Source organism: Poecilia reticulata, chromosome 3 (genome assembly GCF_904066995.2).
Source record: "Poecilia reticulata chromosome 3, P_reticulata-male-v2, whole genome shotgun sequence".
Lineage (NCBI taxonomy): Eukaryota > Metazoa > Chordata > Actinopteri > Cyprinodontiformes > Poeciliidae > Poecilia > Poecilia reticulata.
In genome coordinates this window covers 18,398,532-18,415,444 of record NC_088832.1, presented here as the reverse complement: position 1 = coordinate 18,415,444, position 16,913 = coordinate 18,398,532, and the positions used below count along the sequence as shown (strand labels likewise).

Sequence of the window (16,913 nt, the reverse complement as noted above, 5' to 3'; positions counted from 1 at the left end):
CGTGTGGTTCTGTCTTTTTAATTTTGATTTTTCGTGTTGAAATTATCTTAAAATTATTACTGCATTCTTCTAATATTGCGATTGTTCTCGGCCAATATTAACCCTTCGTTCTCATATTATTTCAACTTTGTCGTATGTCTTCATTCTTGTAATATTACGACTATTCTCGTAAAGCAAAATAAATACAAGCATTAAAACGTGCTAACATCACTTCTGATTGTGATCTAAAAACTTTTCCAAAAATTAAATCTTCAAAAACCAAACATTTGATGAAATGCTAAAATCGATTTATCGCCCAGCCCCTACGCTTAGTGATTTTTTAATTCATTTTTTGTTCTTCAAGTTAACAATGTAAGAGATTATTTTTAGTCTGAAATGTTGTCCCATGTTTCCTCTCAGGTCTAGTGATTCACGTGGACAAGAGAATAACGTTGGCAGCATTCAAGCAGAACCTGGAGCCCTACGTCGGAGTCCCGTCGTCCCAGTTCAAGGTGTTTCGAGTTTACGCCAACAACCAGGAGTTTGAGAGCGTACGGCTCAACGAAACGCTCTCGTCGTTCTCCGACGACAACAAGGTCAGGACGAGCTGCCCAGGGTATTTCTGACTGAGGGAGCAGTTTGTGTAAAAAGGCCTTTTGGGTTCTAATTGAAGTTTCTCTTTGACTGCTCAGATAACCATTCGACTGGGAAGAGCATTAAAAAAGGGTGAATACAGAGTCAAGGTGTTCCAGCTGCTCGTGAATGAACCAGAGGTAAGATATGATTAAATGTCATCATGATCGGACGGCGTAGCTCCTGAAGTGGTTTATGAGCAGCTTCATCAGCATTTCCTCACTTCCTTTTCAACTATTCGTTACGCTAAGCCTTCACGGTTGTGAGCGTCCATTTTAATTGCTGCCCTTGTGCGACAACAGTGCGTGGTGTCAGTTCACTTTGTCTTTTATTCAGGTGCTCAGTAATATATTTTTTTCTGCAGCCTTGTAAGTTTTTAGTGGACACGGTGTTTGCTAAGGGCATGACTGTCAGACAGTCCAAAGAGGAGCTGCTTCCTCAGTTAAAAGAGCAGTGCAAGCTCGACCTCAGCATCGACAGGTAAGATCAGTCAGGCGATGAGTTTGGCGTGTTTAACGTTTTTATTAAGAAAAAGATTGTTTTGACGAAACGGTTCATACATTTATTTGTGTGTGGGTAGGGTTCGTCTCAGGAAAAAGACGTGGAAGAATCCAGGAACGGTGTTTTTGGATTACCACGTTTACGAGGAAGACATCAGCATTTCCTCAAACTGGGAGGTTTTCCTGGAAGTCTTGGATGGTAAAACAATATATAAAAAATGCTCAGCAGATTTTATAAAACAAGTTGAAATGCATTTTATAACTTGTGTTAAAACAAAGGCCATCACTGAGTTTTATGAGATCTTGATGACTTTCCATGAATAGAAAGTCACTGTACTCTTAATGTACAATAATGAAAAGATGTTAAACTAACCACGGCCTCCTAAATCCTCTAACAGATCGGTGTTCACCATTTTATGTAATAAAAATGTAAAATCTATGTTTAGAAATAAATGCCTAGTTAGCTCTAGTTTGACGTGGGCCAGCATTAGTCTGTCAGTGTGACGCTGTGACATTTTTTTTAATGACAGATGCCACAGTATTGTGAAAATGAAAATGTATGTGATTTTAATCAGCAATTTATTTGTTTCTACTGCTCCTATAATGCTCTACTTATTAATTGCAGTAGTGCTGCTCAAAACTTTCCAGCTGCAATTTTAAAATCGCCTCACTTTAACACTATGTGGTCCTCCTGTTGTTTCCATGCCATGTTTCCAACTTAAAATTTCTGCTACCAATGTAGGGTCTCTTTTATCAATATTGTAAAGCGTCAACTTTGTAAAGCCTTAGTATAACTTGACTCCGATAGCCGGCCCACTGCTGGTACAGAGTTATGTGCGTTTGAGTCGTCGTTTGCTCATTCTCAGACTCAGAGAAGATGAAGTCCATGTCGCAGCTGGCCATTCTGACCCGGAAGTGGAACCCGGCTACTATGAAGCTGGGACCTTTCCAGGAAGCCATTCTGGAGAGCAGCAGTGTGGAAGAGCTAAAGGAAAAGGTATTTCTGTCACCTGGTTACTTTTGCACTTTGCGCAAAAGACTCGATCGTCCCAGCTATGGCCAAAAGGCTTTTAATCATTTATCATATATTTTTTTTCTTGAACAAGATGACAGCAGTCAGTTTCTGACAATAATTTAGTGCTGCTAAGGCAATTAATTAAAAAAGAAAAATCAAGATCTTCATTGTACATGACTTCTTTGTGCAGTTGTCGCCATCTGATGGCTGAAGGTAGTAGCCTCGTTCTCACTTTCATGTGGTAATTTTTGTACAATGTTCATATAATTGTTTTTATTTAAAATTTTTCTCCCTGTACATGTTAAGAGATGGATAAAAATGCTCGATTCTTTCTGCTGAATTGCTTTCTGTCAATTGTAGTGACTTGATACAGTTTTGTCTTAATTGATGATATGGTAAACATCTTCTTCTTTACTTTTGCAGCTCAGTGAAATGAGTGGTATTCCCCTGGAGAACTTGGAATTTGCAAAGGTATGAGCATTTCGATATTTCAGACCAGGTTTCTTCATGTCGTGTTTTTTTTTTTTGTTGTATTCACGAGCTGCATGACTCTGCTGTGCAGGGCAGGGGAACGTTTCCATGTGATATATCCGTGTTGGAAATCCATCAGGATTTGGACTGGAATCCAAAAGTTTCGACTCTGAATGTGTGGCCTCTGTACATCTGTGACGATGGAGCCGTGGTCTTCTACAGGTAAGTTTTTCAATAACGTGGTGACATGTTTACGCAGTCTCTGATGTCGACCGATTTTATACTTTTTAATTCGATTCCTATCAAAAAAGATGGTATACAGCTGACCACAAACTACAAACATTTGGGAGTGATATATAAATAAATAATAAGACGCTAAAGAGGTGCGTTTTAACTCAAAATTTAAAGGTCATCACTGGTTAAGCGTAAACTCTTAAAGACTGTAAAAGGTTGACATCCAAAATTAGATATTCGGATCTCAAAATTAGATTTTCTCAGGTTAACGCATTGAGTCGGAACAGACTAGTAAACATTATTGTCTTTTGTTACTTGCTTGAAGACTCAAACTAAATGTAATGCATGTTTGAAGCTGGCTTTTTATTTATCGTTTCAAAAGATTTATTTACAAAATCACGATTATGGCTTTCACGGTGGACTTAAATCACGTGCGCCGTCTCTGTCGGTGCAGGGACAGCAGAGACGAACCTCTGGAGCTGTCTGAGGACGAGCGCAACGAGCTGATGAAGAAGGAAAGCAGCCGCCTGTTGAAGACGGGACACCGCGTCAGCTACTCGCCGCGCAAAGAGAAGGCCCTCAAGATCTACCTGGACGGCGGCCCCGTGAGAGACCTGGGGCAGGACTGAGGCACGCACAAACCGCTCTGGGCCGCTTAGATCGCCCGGCCGCTGCGGGCGAAACCGCCAGGCGTCTGGACTTTTGACACGACAGTGACTTGAAAGGAAAGCGGCGTTGTGAGGAGCGTTTTCCTCACAGCCTGAGCTCGGAGTCCCACTGCTGTCCAGAGTCCTTGTTGTGTACTATAGTGTAATGTACTGTAAAGTCTAAAGGGAAGTTCAGAAGCTAATTTTAGAGAGAAGAATCGAGCACTGTATCGACAAATCACATGAAACGGATGTGGAGAGGCTGGGGCGGTGAAGCCAGCTGGGAAGGCATCCATCCCCGTTTTTGTGAGTCCTCCGGAATCAAACTCTGTCATTCTGTGTTCATCTCTCTGTTCCGGACGACGGTGATTCTTGCTCATACGCGTCTCGTATTGTTCTCATGCCGTTTGACCACTGCTCGTCCTCAGTTACTCGCCGTCTTCTGAATGCTTTCGACAACCGACGCCGCCGAGACCTCCTGACCTTTCCCACCTCCTCCACGTCTCCTCTGGTTGGGAAAAAAATGACCTTGCTTTCTCTGTAACTTTGAAGAAAAAAAATATATAATTTGTTCACAGAATTTGATGAGTCTAGAAGCAAAACGTCGTGCTCCTGTAACACCCTCATTATGTGTTGTTATGGGCTGCTTTGCATCTAACGCAGCATTTTCACTTCATGTAGTGATTTCATAGGATGTTGGTCCTTTCTGTCATAAAATACAATGAAGCAAAACCAAGTAGTTTTTTGTTAAGAATTTTCTTCTGTTTGTAAGTTATTAATTTGCTTCAGACCTGATCACTGCTGTTGGGTCTTTAGCGAGTCTCACATCTGCTGTCTGTTCATTTATATTTGTAGAGAATCTATTTGTCGATGTTTGTCTTTTTTTTTTTGCTTTGTTTTTGCACTTTGTGAGCTGGACGTCCACAGCATGGATCATCCTGTCATGTGAGTGGGGGTGGTTGTCCTGTCTGGTGGGGGATCTCTCCGGGTTTTTGTCAGGGGTGGGGGGCATGAGGTTCGTTTTGGGTTTTTGTTTTTTTGGCGCTTCTACTGGCTGCTGCTGCTGCTTGATAGACTTGACACCAGAGGGCGCACACAGCCTGCTGGACGACTCCTCTTCTTCCTCCTCTTCCCCGGGTTAAGGCTCTGTGAACTTAAACTCAGCATTCAGGCAGCCCTGGTTTCCCTGAGGTTGTCACCAGCTCTTCACTGTAGAAACGCCAACATCGGAGGATTTCCCTTTTTTTTTTTTTTCTTTGTTGTTTATTTCTTTGGAATTTGAGATCATGTGTGAAAATAGTTAAAGATGATTTTAGAAATAAATTAAAAATGCTTTTTTTGATTAAAAAAAGAGACTTCTTGACGGTGATCATCAAAATAGCTTACTCACAAAAGGGACTTTGGTTTTATTTATATATTTTTTTTATTCTACAGCCAGAGCAACAAGTTTGACTAAGAGAAGAGCAAAAGTCTAATTGGATCACAAACTGCTGCATTCACAAACATTAGATACTTATAACGATGCTTCTAAAGTGTATATGAAATTATTATTTTTTTATTATTTCAAAGCAATGATGCATGAACCCCATAAGGAAGCGGAGTCATAATGTCGTCCAGTGGACCTGTGGGAGAAAATGAAAGAATTGCTTTTAAATGCGTAACTTTAGATGTGATGGACCAGTATTTAGAAAAGAAGCTTTATTAAAAACTAAAACTTTATATGGTCAAACATGAAAGCAATTACAAAGCCATCGGTGCATGTTTCTTTAAGAACCATATAGATTTTGTCTGGATACCTGATTAGTTGGGATATACACTGCTTTGCCTGGCGCAAGTCAAAAGAATTCAAATGTGGCATTGGTGTATAAAACTAGCGAGACTATCTTTTAACACAAACTCAGAATTATTCATGTTTTCATTCAACAAATTTATGAAAATATACAAGCATCTCTTGAAATATATTCAAGCAGTTTAAAATGATCAGTTAAAAAAAGAGTAAGCATTTCATCTATTTAGAAATGATCCATATCCATTTTTCAGGCATTCAGCAACGCCGGAAAAATCTTTAATGATCATCAAACTCTTCCTATAATTCTTGCAAAAAATAAAAATCATATGATTAATAAAAAAAGCCAAATAAGATGAACACCTTCCAATAAAAAAAATGTATATTTAAAGTATTAGGGCCATTTAGCTAAGGAGTGAGGGAAACAACACAACCTCATTGTATCATAATTTCAGAGAAACAGCTGATTTCAATCGGTAATCCCAGTTGGGACTAAAGGTTGAATCCTGACAGAAATCACATGGATGGCTTAAGCAACATTCAGTATAAAAACTTTGCCATTTAATTCTCAAAGAAATAAAAACAATCAGTGACTGAAACTCTTATTAGCGTCCATTATATTAGGTATGGTAACTTTACAACTTTGGATTAAGCTGGCAAAAAGACAGTGGGAAGACATTTCATGCTGCTTGAGAGAGTATAAATTCAGTCAAGCCATGTCTAGAGAATGTAATCAATTTCTGAGTACAGAGAGTCTGTCAGGTCCTCTTCACTCGAGTCCTCTGCTTTCAGGCACATGGATCCACGCCTGTCAAACAGTAAGGAAGGAGCAACTCAATGAATATCAGTGTAATACGTGTACCATCACGGTCACAGAAAAAAAAAACGTGCTGCACTCACCCGAGGTGCTGGCATTGAAGCTCTCCTGCACATGGACAGTGTTGCCTGGGTTTGTTATCCTGCATGTCCCAGGACAGCAGCTCCATCAGGTTGTTGGAGACATCAAAACAGCGTTCACGTTCAATCGGTTTGACCGAACAAACGGGGAAGAGCAAGGCTGCAAAACAGAAAATGTGTTTGTTTTTTTTTTTGTCAACTGAGATCATAGACAGTAACTGATTTGTGCACGATGTGCTGTGTTGTACCATTATGAATTGCACAGCAGAGATCTGGCTGACAATCGTTCTGGACTTGACAAGTGCTGCCGGCTTCTCCTTTGGTAGCATTTTTGCTGCACTGACCCCACACGCACATCTGGTCGCCGCAGCACTCGTCATCTTTAGTGCAAGACTGAGAGAGAACATTTGCTTTTCTTCTTGAGATTTTTGATGCATATATCAAAGATTAAATGATAAATAATGAACTCTGCTGTCCTAAAAGAGTCACAGAAAAGAGACATAAGGAGATGTGCATAAAGTTTTACCAGAGCTGAACCCTCACGGCAGCATTATTTTCAATGACTCTTGAACCGTGACGACTGCTGGCTTTGTTTAATTAATAATGAATGAAATCTGCAGTGCAGTTTGAAAGTGAAGGGAGTTTTTCGTCCCACGCTCTTATAACGGCTCATATAGAACAGGCTCATCAATATTCTGGTTACAGCTACACGAAGCTGCACAGTGCAGCAATCTGAACAGGATACAGATCATGTCCTCCGTGTATTTATTCTCCTTTCACGCCGCACCTGTGGTTGGCCGACTGCCAGCCTGCTTTCTTCCCATTGCCTTTTTATTCTGCTGCACCTAAAATGATGAGACCAGATCTCCAAGTCGGGACCAAAATGCTCAGATAAAAGTAATTGAAGCGTTTCTTCCAAGCAGATAAAAGTGATGAGCTCTTGTTCAACCTTGACTCGGCCTGTCCTTGCGTGTGGAGCTAACAAGTCGGATTGCTCACAAACGACACACTCCAATTACATTTGTGGTCTTAGCTGCATTGCAGTGTGTGAGAAACTCCCAGCATCCTGAAAGATTATGATGAAAACGATAGCCCCACTGAGTTAGAATTAGATTATTACTAAATATTTCCAGTCTTAGTATGACAAGGGCAAGATGAGGGATGATGGCAAAAAATGTTATAGAAGTCGGACCAAAAATAAAGGCGACATTCTACCACTTACCACATCGGTGTCTTTACATGGCTTACACTTGGACCTATGAGTGTCAGAGAGGCAATACTTTCCTTTTCCACAGTCGTCGTTAGTCATACATCCCTGCAGAGAGAAATGAGCAAGAGATGAATGTTTGACCTTTTGCAGCTCCAAGATATTTGTCATTGCATTCAAGAGGCTGGAGATTTGAGATGTTAAATTGTAAACATGAATCTAGCACTGATTACATTTTCCAAACCATGACTCGGTTTGGAAAAACAAAAAAAACAAAAATAAAAATATCAAAAATATTCTTGCAAGCATGTCTACACCTCATAAAATGTCTCGGCCAGGTTTGAGTATAAAATCTGAATATAAAATTAAAGTGACGTGTTTTATTCTGCTGGGAAATTGATCAAATTAGTTCAGAATCACAAAAAAACTTTCAGATCACAGCAGGATTTCCCCCCCCAACAATAACAATGACTCCATGAAACAGTTCATGTTTTAATCCAAAGGACTGGCATGCTTGTATGGCTAAAAAAAAAAAAAAGAAGAAGAAATGCTTGTACTCAGTTGGTTTATGGCACCGCAGACAAAAATGATGAGTCAGAGTGTGCCAAACGTCATGCAACATTTATACTGCTGGGAAATCCAACAACAGCTTTTGAATCTGCAGAGTGAATGAGAAAAGGCTCACATGGTCGATACTGTTATCCAGGTCACTGACTGGGAAAGGTGTGGCAGTGATGCTGTTTGTCCCCTGGGCAAAGTTGACAAGTTTTATTTAGAAGGTAAACGGTGTCTGAGTTTTGTTTACCACTTCGAAGCTGATCTACCTGTTCTGCTGAGGAGTGCACAGATTCCTCATTAGCCACCTTATCAGTCTCATTGGGATGACTCTGAGGAAGGTCACTGTGATGAGGGCTGACACTGCTGTTTGTCTAGACGGAGAAAGATACAGAAAGTCTTTTGAAAAAGAAATGTTACGACAATTTCACAAGCTATAGATAACTCAAGTTTGCATTCTTATTCTTATATTTTCATTTCCAACCGTTTTACCAACTAAGTGACAGCACACTTGGAGCAGCACAAAAATAAGGCCGTGTCATGCAGACAGTAAGATGCTGACTGAGAGATGCAACCAGCTTGCCTACCTGGGGAAACGCATCCTCAGGCTTTTGCAGCGGATCCTCCTGCGGTTGCTGCACAAATATGCGGTCCAGCTCCGACGGTCCCTCCACGATGTGATTGATTCCTGACTCTACGATCTCAGGCAGGATGCCATTGCAGACTGCTGGCAGCGCCAAAAGAGTAAGGATGTATCGCATCATGCTGCCTCTGGTCCTCCTCCTCCTGCTGCTGCTGCTGCTTCTGCACACCGAGGGAAAAGAGGAGGAGGACGCGGAGGAGGGTGTGGCTGCTGCTCCGAGACACAAACAGCCTCGTCACAGCTGTTTTCCGTCATAGCAGAGAAATCGCATCGCAAGTAAAAAGCTATTATTATTACAGTTTGTGTCTTGAAGTAGCTCATTAACGCCAGGATCTCTCCACTACCCACCCAGTAGCGTACACTGTATAGAACAGTAGAACACTTGCGTAGTTTAGTTAAAAATAATAATAATAATTTTTAAAAAAAAATCATCAACAAATATCAATAGAGACAACCGAACATAATCCGAGATCTCAAACTCAAGTCAATGTAATATTTATTTTTAATCACTTTTCTTTTTGTTTCTGTACTACCATATGGAAATCTCTGCTTTTAGAAACAGGGGGCAAAAAAGAAAGAAAAAAAACAACAACAACAACGACACATCTTCACATTTAGGTAATAAACTGGAAGTGATTGGCTTCAGTGATAGTCAGTGTTTTTGAAAACATGCCAGACACCTGCACATTACCGGTATTGTCTGAGTTTTTTATTTGTATTTGTACTTTTTTTTTTACATTGAGAGAAGCGCTCCTCTTACAACCTCGCGAATATTAAAAATAAATAAATAAGTTTCCATTTGCGGAAAAAAAACAATGTCTTGTGCTGAATTATTGTGCTTCTGGCTGTGCTTCAGGGTCAAAGATGTAAGGTTGTACCACTGTTCATCTGCATATCACCAGGGGTGAAAGTAGTTTTAAATTCTTGGGGGTACTATGAAAAAAATAAAATAAAATAAAATAAAATGTATATAGCCTATAAGCTGGGTAGCTCTTGTATTGCTACAAAATAAAGCTAAAGCTGTATTTCTCAGGTAAGCGTTATTTCGAAAGAGCTTTTGTTTTATAAACTACTTGTTATTAATTTGGTTTTAAGAGATAAGCGGGGTTTTTTGGTAGCGAACTGCCACGAAGTATAAATCGAGATTTTTCCTTTGTGTTGAATGTGTTTAAAATATTTGCCATAAATGAAAAAAAAAAAAAAACTTTTCTGCAAAATTCACCAACTGCACAATTCTTGTTAGTGTAAAATAAGTGGTATTTCAAAAGAGTGGAAGAAACATTATATTTTTTATCAATACAAATTTTTGTTGCTACGTTGTTAATCTGTTGCTAAGAGATGATCGCGTTTTCTGGTAACCAAGTTTCATAAAGTAAACATCTGAGAGAGAGCAGAAGAAATCCTGTTTTTTGAACAATAACAATTTTTGTTGCTAATCTGTTGCTAAGAGATGAGTGTGTTTACTGGTAACCAAGTGCCACGAAGTGAACTTCAGGTTTTTACTTTAGGAAAAGTAAAAATCCAAAAGCAGAGCACAAACATTTCTAATGTAACTATTGCCCACATTAAAAGTAGGCTTTCCTAAAATAAGCTTTTTAGCTATTTTGTTTATTTATTAACCATGTTTAGCACACTGAATGGAGGAAGTCAATGTAGTAGTAGTAGTTAGTAGTAGTTAGTAGTAGTTAAAACTTTATTGTCATATTGCATACACAAGGTGAATACAAAACGAAGACAACAAACCTAAGACAACATGCTAGTTATAGCCCACATGCCACTGGCTGCATTTAGGCTAATATTACCATTATTCGATCTTGATATTGCATAATGTTTTGTGATACCAAGTATAGGCTACAGAACAAAGACAGAAATATTTACAGAAAGAGATGTTTAAGCAGAATCATTGCAAAGGCAGAAATTAGAAAAAACACCATTTATCTTAAACTCCTAGAACTGGCTTTAATTCTTGAGTTAAAGGAATTCTATTAAAAAACAGAAACACCTGCTTTAAAAGCAGACTTAAAATGTTCCTTTCTGTGAGCACCCTATGTATCATCTGATATTGTTCGGACAGGTTCAGATCTGATATCACTTGCCTTGTTAAATTTCCTGTTCCTAAGTTCTCTGACGAGACCCAGAAATTTGATAACAAGTCAGATTTCTAAGTTTTAAAATGTTATCAGAAAGGTAGAAAGTTTTCAAATAATTTTCCTTACACTTTACAGTTATGCAGCACTTTGTGTTGATCTGAAGTAATCATCTTTGTTGTAAAATATCTTGGAATTTGTGGCTGCAGCATTGCAAATGCTAGAAATAGTTATGGGATGTGAGCACTTCTGCACATCATGGTGCTTGTTAGAGAGCCCTAAATATTTTATGTTTATGTTATTTCCCTCAGTTACTCAACATATACTGTTACAGAAACTCACAGTTTCAGTGTTGGGATCACATTGGGAAATGTTTGATAGTTGTGCACATAAGAAAAAAATAATGTAGTTTACTGCTAGGTGAAACGCTAGTTAAAATCAAACCTACTTGGAGATACTCAGACAATGTGCATATATATTTATTCATATTTATATAAATTCCCTTCTCACCCTTCTGCAGGTGGACTCTTTCATCCACTGAGCTCGGGTCCTCTACCAGAGGACCCGAGCTCAGACATCTCCGGACATCTCTCAGTCCGGAGATGTCTGATCTCCGGACTGAGATGTCTGATCTCAGTCCGGAGCTCAGACATCTCCGGACTGAGATGTCTGATGCTGTTCCTGGGATCTGTTTTAGCCACTGCTCCAGTTTGGGGGTGACTGCCCCGAGGGCCCCGATGACCATAGGCACTACCACAGGTCCCTGCGCTCCTCAGCCCTGTAGACGCAGGGTGAATCCTAGCAACCTGCGGCCTCTTTGCCGGGAGCACCGGACGCCACCTGATGATGTAGACCCGCCAATTTCTGCCAGGATTGGTTTGGTAAATGCCAGGTAGCTGACAAATAAAACTTTCCTCATTATGGATTTCTTTTCCTCTTATTGATTGGATGTTTTATTAACAGAATCATGGACAAGAGGTTTGGTGACTCCAGCATTTTTAATGAACTTGTACCGCGGAACTGCGGCTATTTTAATGCTCCAAGGATGTCAGGGTCCGGTGGAGGAATAGTGACTGTTTTTAAAAGCAGTTTTACTTGTAAACAGTTGCCTCTGGCCTCATTTAGTAGCTTTGAGATCAGCCTATTTGAACTCGGCAGTTCAAATAGGCTGAACTGCCTATTTGACCATGGCCTCCATGGTCTATCGGCCACCCATGGCTCAGTCATTTCTTAATGTTACCGATTCTTTTAATTTTGTGCAGTCTGTGATTGGTGCTACCCATGAGCATGGTCACAGTCTTGATCTGGCTTTATTTTATGGTCTACCAGTTTGTAATTTAGTGATTGGTGACTCATTATTTTCAGACCATATGCCTGTTTTATTTGAGATAACGCTGTCCTGTGCTAAAGCTAAAGCATGCGCTGCAGCTCGGTTCTATCATGTTCTTAACCCTTCTACTGCTGGTCAGTTTTCTTCTGTTTTTAATCAATTTATTGGTGTATAAAGTGCTTCATAAATAAAGTTGGTATGGGATGGTATGGTACTGTGGTCTTCACCTTCCAGGCCTTTTCCCGTTTCTCTCTGAGGCCCTGGTATTTCTCAATTTTCTCGTGGTCCTTTTTCCTGATGTTGTAGTCACTTGGTATTGCTACATCCACCACAACGGCTTCCCTCTGTTGTTTATACACCACCACAATGTCTGGTTGGTTCGTCATTACCATTTTGTCTGTCTGGATCTGGAAGTCCCACAGGATCTTAGCTCAGTTATTCTCCACCACCTTTGGGGGTGTTCCCCACTTTGATCTTCCAGTCCATATTCTGCAGATGTTTCTGTACACTAATGCCTGCTACTTGGTTATGTCGTTCCTTGTACGCTTTCCCTGCTAGCATCTTGCACCCTGCTGTTATGTGCTGGACTGTCTCAGGGGCCTCCTTGCACAACCTACACCTTGGGTCTTGTCTGGTGTGGTAGATCTGAGCCTCTATTGCTCTGGTGTTTAGGGCCTGTTCCTGTGCGGCCAGGGTGAGAGCCTCTGTGCTGTCCTTGAGTCCAGCTTTTTCCAGCCATTGGTAGGATTTCCTGATATCAGCCACTTCAGTTATTTGTCGGTGGTTCATCCTATGTAGGGGCTTGTCCTCCCATGATGGTACCTCCAGCACCTCATCCTCTGTTCCTCATTGTCTGAGACATTTATTGAGCACATCGTCTGTTGAGAACTTGTCCTTGGTGTATTTATGGATCTTGGATGTTTCATCCTGGACAGTGGCTCTCATACTCACTAGTCCTCTGCCTCCTTCCTTACGGCTCGTGTACAGTCTCAGGGAGCTGGATTTGGGGTGGGACCCTCCATGCATGGTTAGTAGCTTCTGAGTCTTAACATCCGTGGTGTTCATCTCCTCCTTTGGCCAGCTAATTATTTATTTATGCATTTATTTTTATTTCTAACAGACAGAAAAGACAATCAAGAAAGAAAAAAATTAAATAAAATAGAATGAAACAGACTACAGAAATAAGAGGTAAAACAAATTATTATGCCCAAGTGACATTCAAATTTTATATTTTCTGTTTGAAAAGGAGCAGGTAGAAGATGTAATATCTTATAATGTCCTGCCCCTTTCATACTTATCAATTTATAATCAATTAACTGTCAAAACATCAAAACGAGACAACTTGTTTCCATTTACATGCCGCTCCTCTTTTTTTTTTACTGTACATACGCCCAATAGGTTTTATTTTAAATTGCCACAGTAAAGGATTCCAAAAAGGTTTGGTTCCCTCAATTTAGAAAACTCAAGAAATCACCTGCCTTATTTACCTTCCTTGTGGCTCGTGTTTAGTCAGAATGCTGGATTTAGGGTGGAACCCTCCATGCATGGTTAGTAGTTTCAGAGTCTTAACATCCGTGGTGTTTATCTCCTCCTTTGGCCAACTAGTTATTCCAGCAGGATCTCTGATTACTGGTAAGGCGTAGAGCTGTTTATTGCACTGATCTTGTTCTTGCTATAGAGTAGCGGTTCTCAACGTGGGCGGTACCGCCGCCCAGGGGGCGTTCAGAGGACGGCAGGGGGCGCTGGCGGACATTTTTACAAAAGGGGGGCGCTGGGATGCCTTTGGGGGGCGTTTAGTCGAAGGTAAACTTTACACCTTAAATCCACAACAATACCAGTTTAGACTTTGAGCAACTTGGTAAAACTGTATTGTGCAACATTAAATCATGCTTGGCTGCAACGATGGCAGCTCTTCTTCTATTTAGTGTTTGTAGCTTCATGGCTCCGCTCCGCATCAGTTCAGCGTTTCACCGGCTGATGACGCTGCTGTGATTCACTTTGTCTGGTATTTATGTAGGCTACATGTGTTTTGGCAGTTCTGTGATCATGTCAAAGCAGCAATTTATATTAAAAAGTGTTTTTTTTTGTCCGTTTGAAGGCTGCCCGCTTCCATGGAAGGACAACCGAAAATCGCTCTTATAAACATGTAATTACTAGAATCACGATGCCCTCACTTTGTATCCCTCTGAAAAATTAACCCATTTAAATAAATAAATCCCTCCATGGGTGATACCACGATAGAGAGCGTTCATTTTATAGCGTTAACACCGGTGCTGTAAGGGGTCCGACATGAAACGGGTTTGATGGAACAACGGTACCACAGAACTTTTAAATTTCAATAATCAGAACATCGAAATTGTTTCCGTTGTTTTAAAAGGTTTATGTCAGTCTGCCTTTTCACCATCGATGTTTCCCGACCGCCCTGCACCTTAGGGAGTTAAAAAACAAACAAACAAAAAAACGACTCGCACATTGCGCAAAACTCTGGAACTGGAGAAGCGGGACATAAAACGGAGCGACAAACTAGATGTGAATTATGGCATAAAAACAGAATCCGACGCTGAACAGTGAAAAATCAACACATGATGTGAAACTACATCGGCGCCCCCAGACGAAGGAGCGTAGAAACATACGCTCGCCTCCCCCCCAACCCCCCTCCTCCAGACGCCGATACATTTAGGGCAAAACTCGCTACATTTACCCCGTTATGTGCGCGAGGTGAAGGAGCGTAAGGGGCGCTGAAGTGTACGGGAAAACATAATCGGTGCGCCGATTCTAAACATCTACAATAATGATAGTAACATTAATAAAATAATTGTCAGTGCAAAGTAGCTTACAAATTCTTTGGTGGGGGGCGGTGAGGGACCTGGATTAGGGCTAGGGGGGCGCTGGCCCGAAAAAGGTTGAGAAACACTGCTATAGAGCTGACGTCACAGCGTATAACGTTTACGTCGCTCGCCGCCATTTTTGGTCTCCACAGACCAAAACAAACTATTCAGAACACCGGTGTTTTCATTGTGTTACCGACCTCAGGAGTTTCACATCGGTACTGTCAGTTTCCGAATACTCATGCAAATAAATACCTTGTCTTGTGACCAACTGATACAAAAAAGTGGTCATTCATGCTGTTACACGAGACACACTGTCCTCTATTAAAATGTTTAGTCATGTTCAATAATTTACATAATTTTAACATTAAATGTTTTCTTCAGTACCTTCAAAATCTCAATGTGTAAAATTGTTCTACTAGACTGTATAGATGAGACACACTCACCTTTATTACATTTTAACTTTTTATATACATTTTTTAGCTATTTCTGTAAAGTTTACCTTCGACTAAACGCCCCCCAAAGGCATCCCAGCGCCCCCCTTTTGTAAAAATGTCCGCCAGCGCCCCCTGCCGTCCTCTGAACGCCCCCTGGGGGGCGGTACCGCCCACGTTGAGAACCGCTACTCTATAGCAAGAACAAGATCCGTGTGATAAACAGCGCCTTACCAGTAATCAGTGACCCTGCAGGAATAATCAGCTGGCCAAAGGAGGAGATGAAGACTACCAATGTTAAGACACTCGGAAAGTACTGACCATGCATGGAGGGTTCCACCCCAAATCCAGCATTCTGATTAACATGAGTCATAGGGAAGGTAAATAAGGCAGGTGATTCCTTGAATTTTCTAAATTGAGGGAACCAAACCTTTTTGGAATCCTAAAGACCTTTATTGGAAATAAATGCCCTTCTTAGAGGATTAAGAGGCAGAGCCAGGACAACAGGTAGGCTTAAATACACAGAGGGTAATTAGGGAGACTAGACATATCTGGGAACAATCAAGATGGCACAGAGGCTCACAGGGGAAAACAGATCCAGACACAGAAAAACCTCAAAACTAAATACACAGAAAAACAGATCCTCACACTAGGGCTGTACGAACAATTAGCCCTCAGGTTTCTCTGACAAACTGTTCCACAAAAAGGAGCCATAATACTGGATGGATAATAAATGACTAAAACTATATGATCATGTAAAAGGTTAAAATAAGACTCATAAATATATATGTATAGAAAACGAGGAAAATGACAAAACAAACCCTAATTGATTTCTATTTGCTTTTTCTCTTTCTCTCTGTCTGAGCCTCGCACGGCGCTTCTGACCTTTGACCTCAACTCCTCCCATCTGTCCTCCCATGGACCAGATGATGTCCCTCCTACAAAACCAGCCGATGAAAATGATCGAGAAGATCTGGAGGATCAAGAAGACAGAAACGACCTCCATCACCTCCAGGGGACAACTGTCAGTATCCTGTTGGGCATTTGGACTGAAAACTGTGTGAGACTGAGCATTAACAACCTCCGCTGGTCTGCTGTCCAGTATCAGCGTAGAGGAAGAAAAGCTAAACATGCTTCACAGCTGTGAGAGAAGACGACTCTGAACTGTTGACGCTTGTTTCATCTGTGGACAACATGGACATTTCCTGAGGGACTATCTGGACAACCCAAAGATCCAACACCAGAACCACTTGGACTGACAGGAAGCCGGAGGAAAGAGACGGGGGAGGATTTGGCTGCCGAGACCAAGTGGGGGAGAGGGACGAGAAGGAAGGAACAACATGAATCTGCATCAGCCACTGTGAAGGACGACCTGTCTGTAATGTCCATCTAGATCATGACTTTAAATCTGAAACAACAGAGCAACAGAGTGAGCAGCAAAACTTCACTCTACCAAGTATCAAGTACTTCAACTTTTTTCATAATCCTTAATTATGATCATTCTTAGTTGTTTGACTCCTAAGGATGTTTAAGAGTTTAGAAATTAATGCGTGTAAAAGACTCATGTGTTGTCTCTGCCTGGCAGAGATTTTCATCCAGATTGTCCTACAATCTCTCTGTATTGTGCATAATTCATAAATAAACCTGATTGAGTGATTTTACCTGAA

At 40.8% G+C, this 16,913-nt stretch overlaps 2 protein-coding genes and 1 long non-coding RNA gene across 5 annotated transcripts in view; 2 read left to right on the top strand and 1 right to left on the bottom strand.

Annotated features, from left to right (window-relative positions):
* The window catches only part of usp47 (ubiquitin specific peptidase 47), a 22,033-nt gene extending 16,114 nt beyond the window's left edge, over positions 1 to 5,919 (top strand). For all 3 annotated transcript variants that reach the window (XM_008405310.3, XM_008405312.3, XM_008405313.3), the window contains 8 exons: positions 400 to 575; positions 672 to 752; positions 977 to 1,092; positions 1,193 to 1,311; positions 1,979 to 2,109; positions 2,551 to 2,598; positions 2,690 to 2,820; positions 3,287 to 5,919. In XM_008405310.3, coding sequence (XP_008403532.2) covers positions 400 to 575; positions 672 to 752; positions 977 to 1,092; positions 1,193 to 1,311; positions 1,979 to 2,109; positions 2,551 to 2,598; positions 2,690 to 2,820; positions 3,287 to 3,461 — 977 coding nt within the window. In that variant the 3' untranslated portion in view covers positions 3,462 to 5,919. The remainder of the gene's footprint in view (positions 1 to 399; positions 576 to 671; positions 753 to 976; positions 1,093 to 1,192; positions 1,312 to 1,978; positions 2,110 to 2,550; positions 2,599 to 2,689; positions 2,821 to 3,286) is intronic.
* dkk3a (dickkopf WNT signaling pathway inhibitor 3a) lies at positions 5,155 to 8,750 on the bottom strand. Its single transcript, XM_008405309.3, has 7 exons — positions 8,512 to 8,750; positions 8,194 to 8,298; positions 8,055 to 8,117; positions 7,385 to 7,477; positions 6,411 to 6,555; positions 6,166 to 6,322; positions 5,155 to 6,073 (listed from the first exon to the last, which is right to left on the bottom strand). The coding sequence occupies exons 1-7, from the start codon at positions 8,686 to 8,688 to the stop codon at positions 5,986 to 5,988; spliced, it is 828 nt and encodes a 275-aa protein (XP_008403531.1). The 5' UTR covers positions 8,689 to 8,750; the 3' UTR covers positions 5,155 to 5,985.
* LOC145551098 (uncharacterized) lies at positions 8,737 to 16,913 on the top strand. The gene is made up of 2 exons (XR_014086897.1): positions 8,737 to 8,843; positions 11,352 to 16,913. It is a non-coding gene; the product is annotated as an uncharacterized LOC145551098 (long non-coding RNA).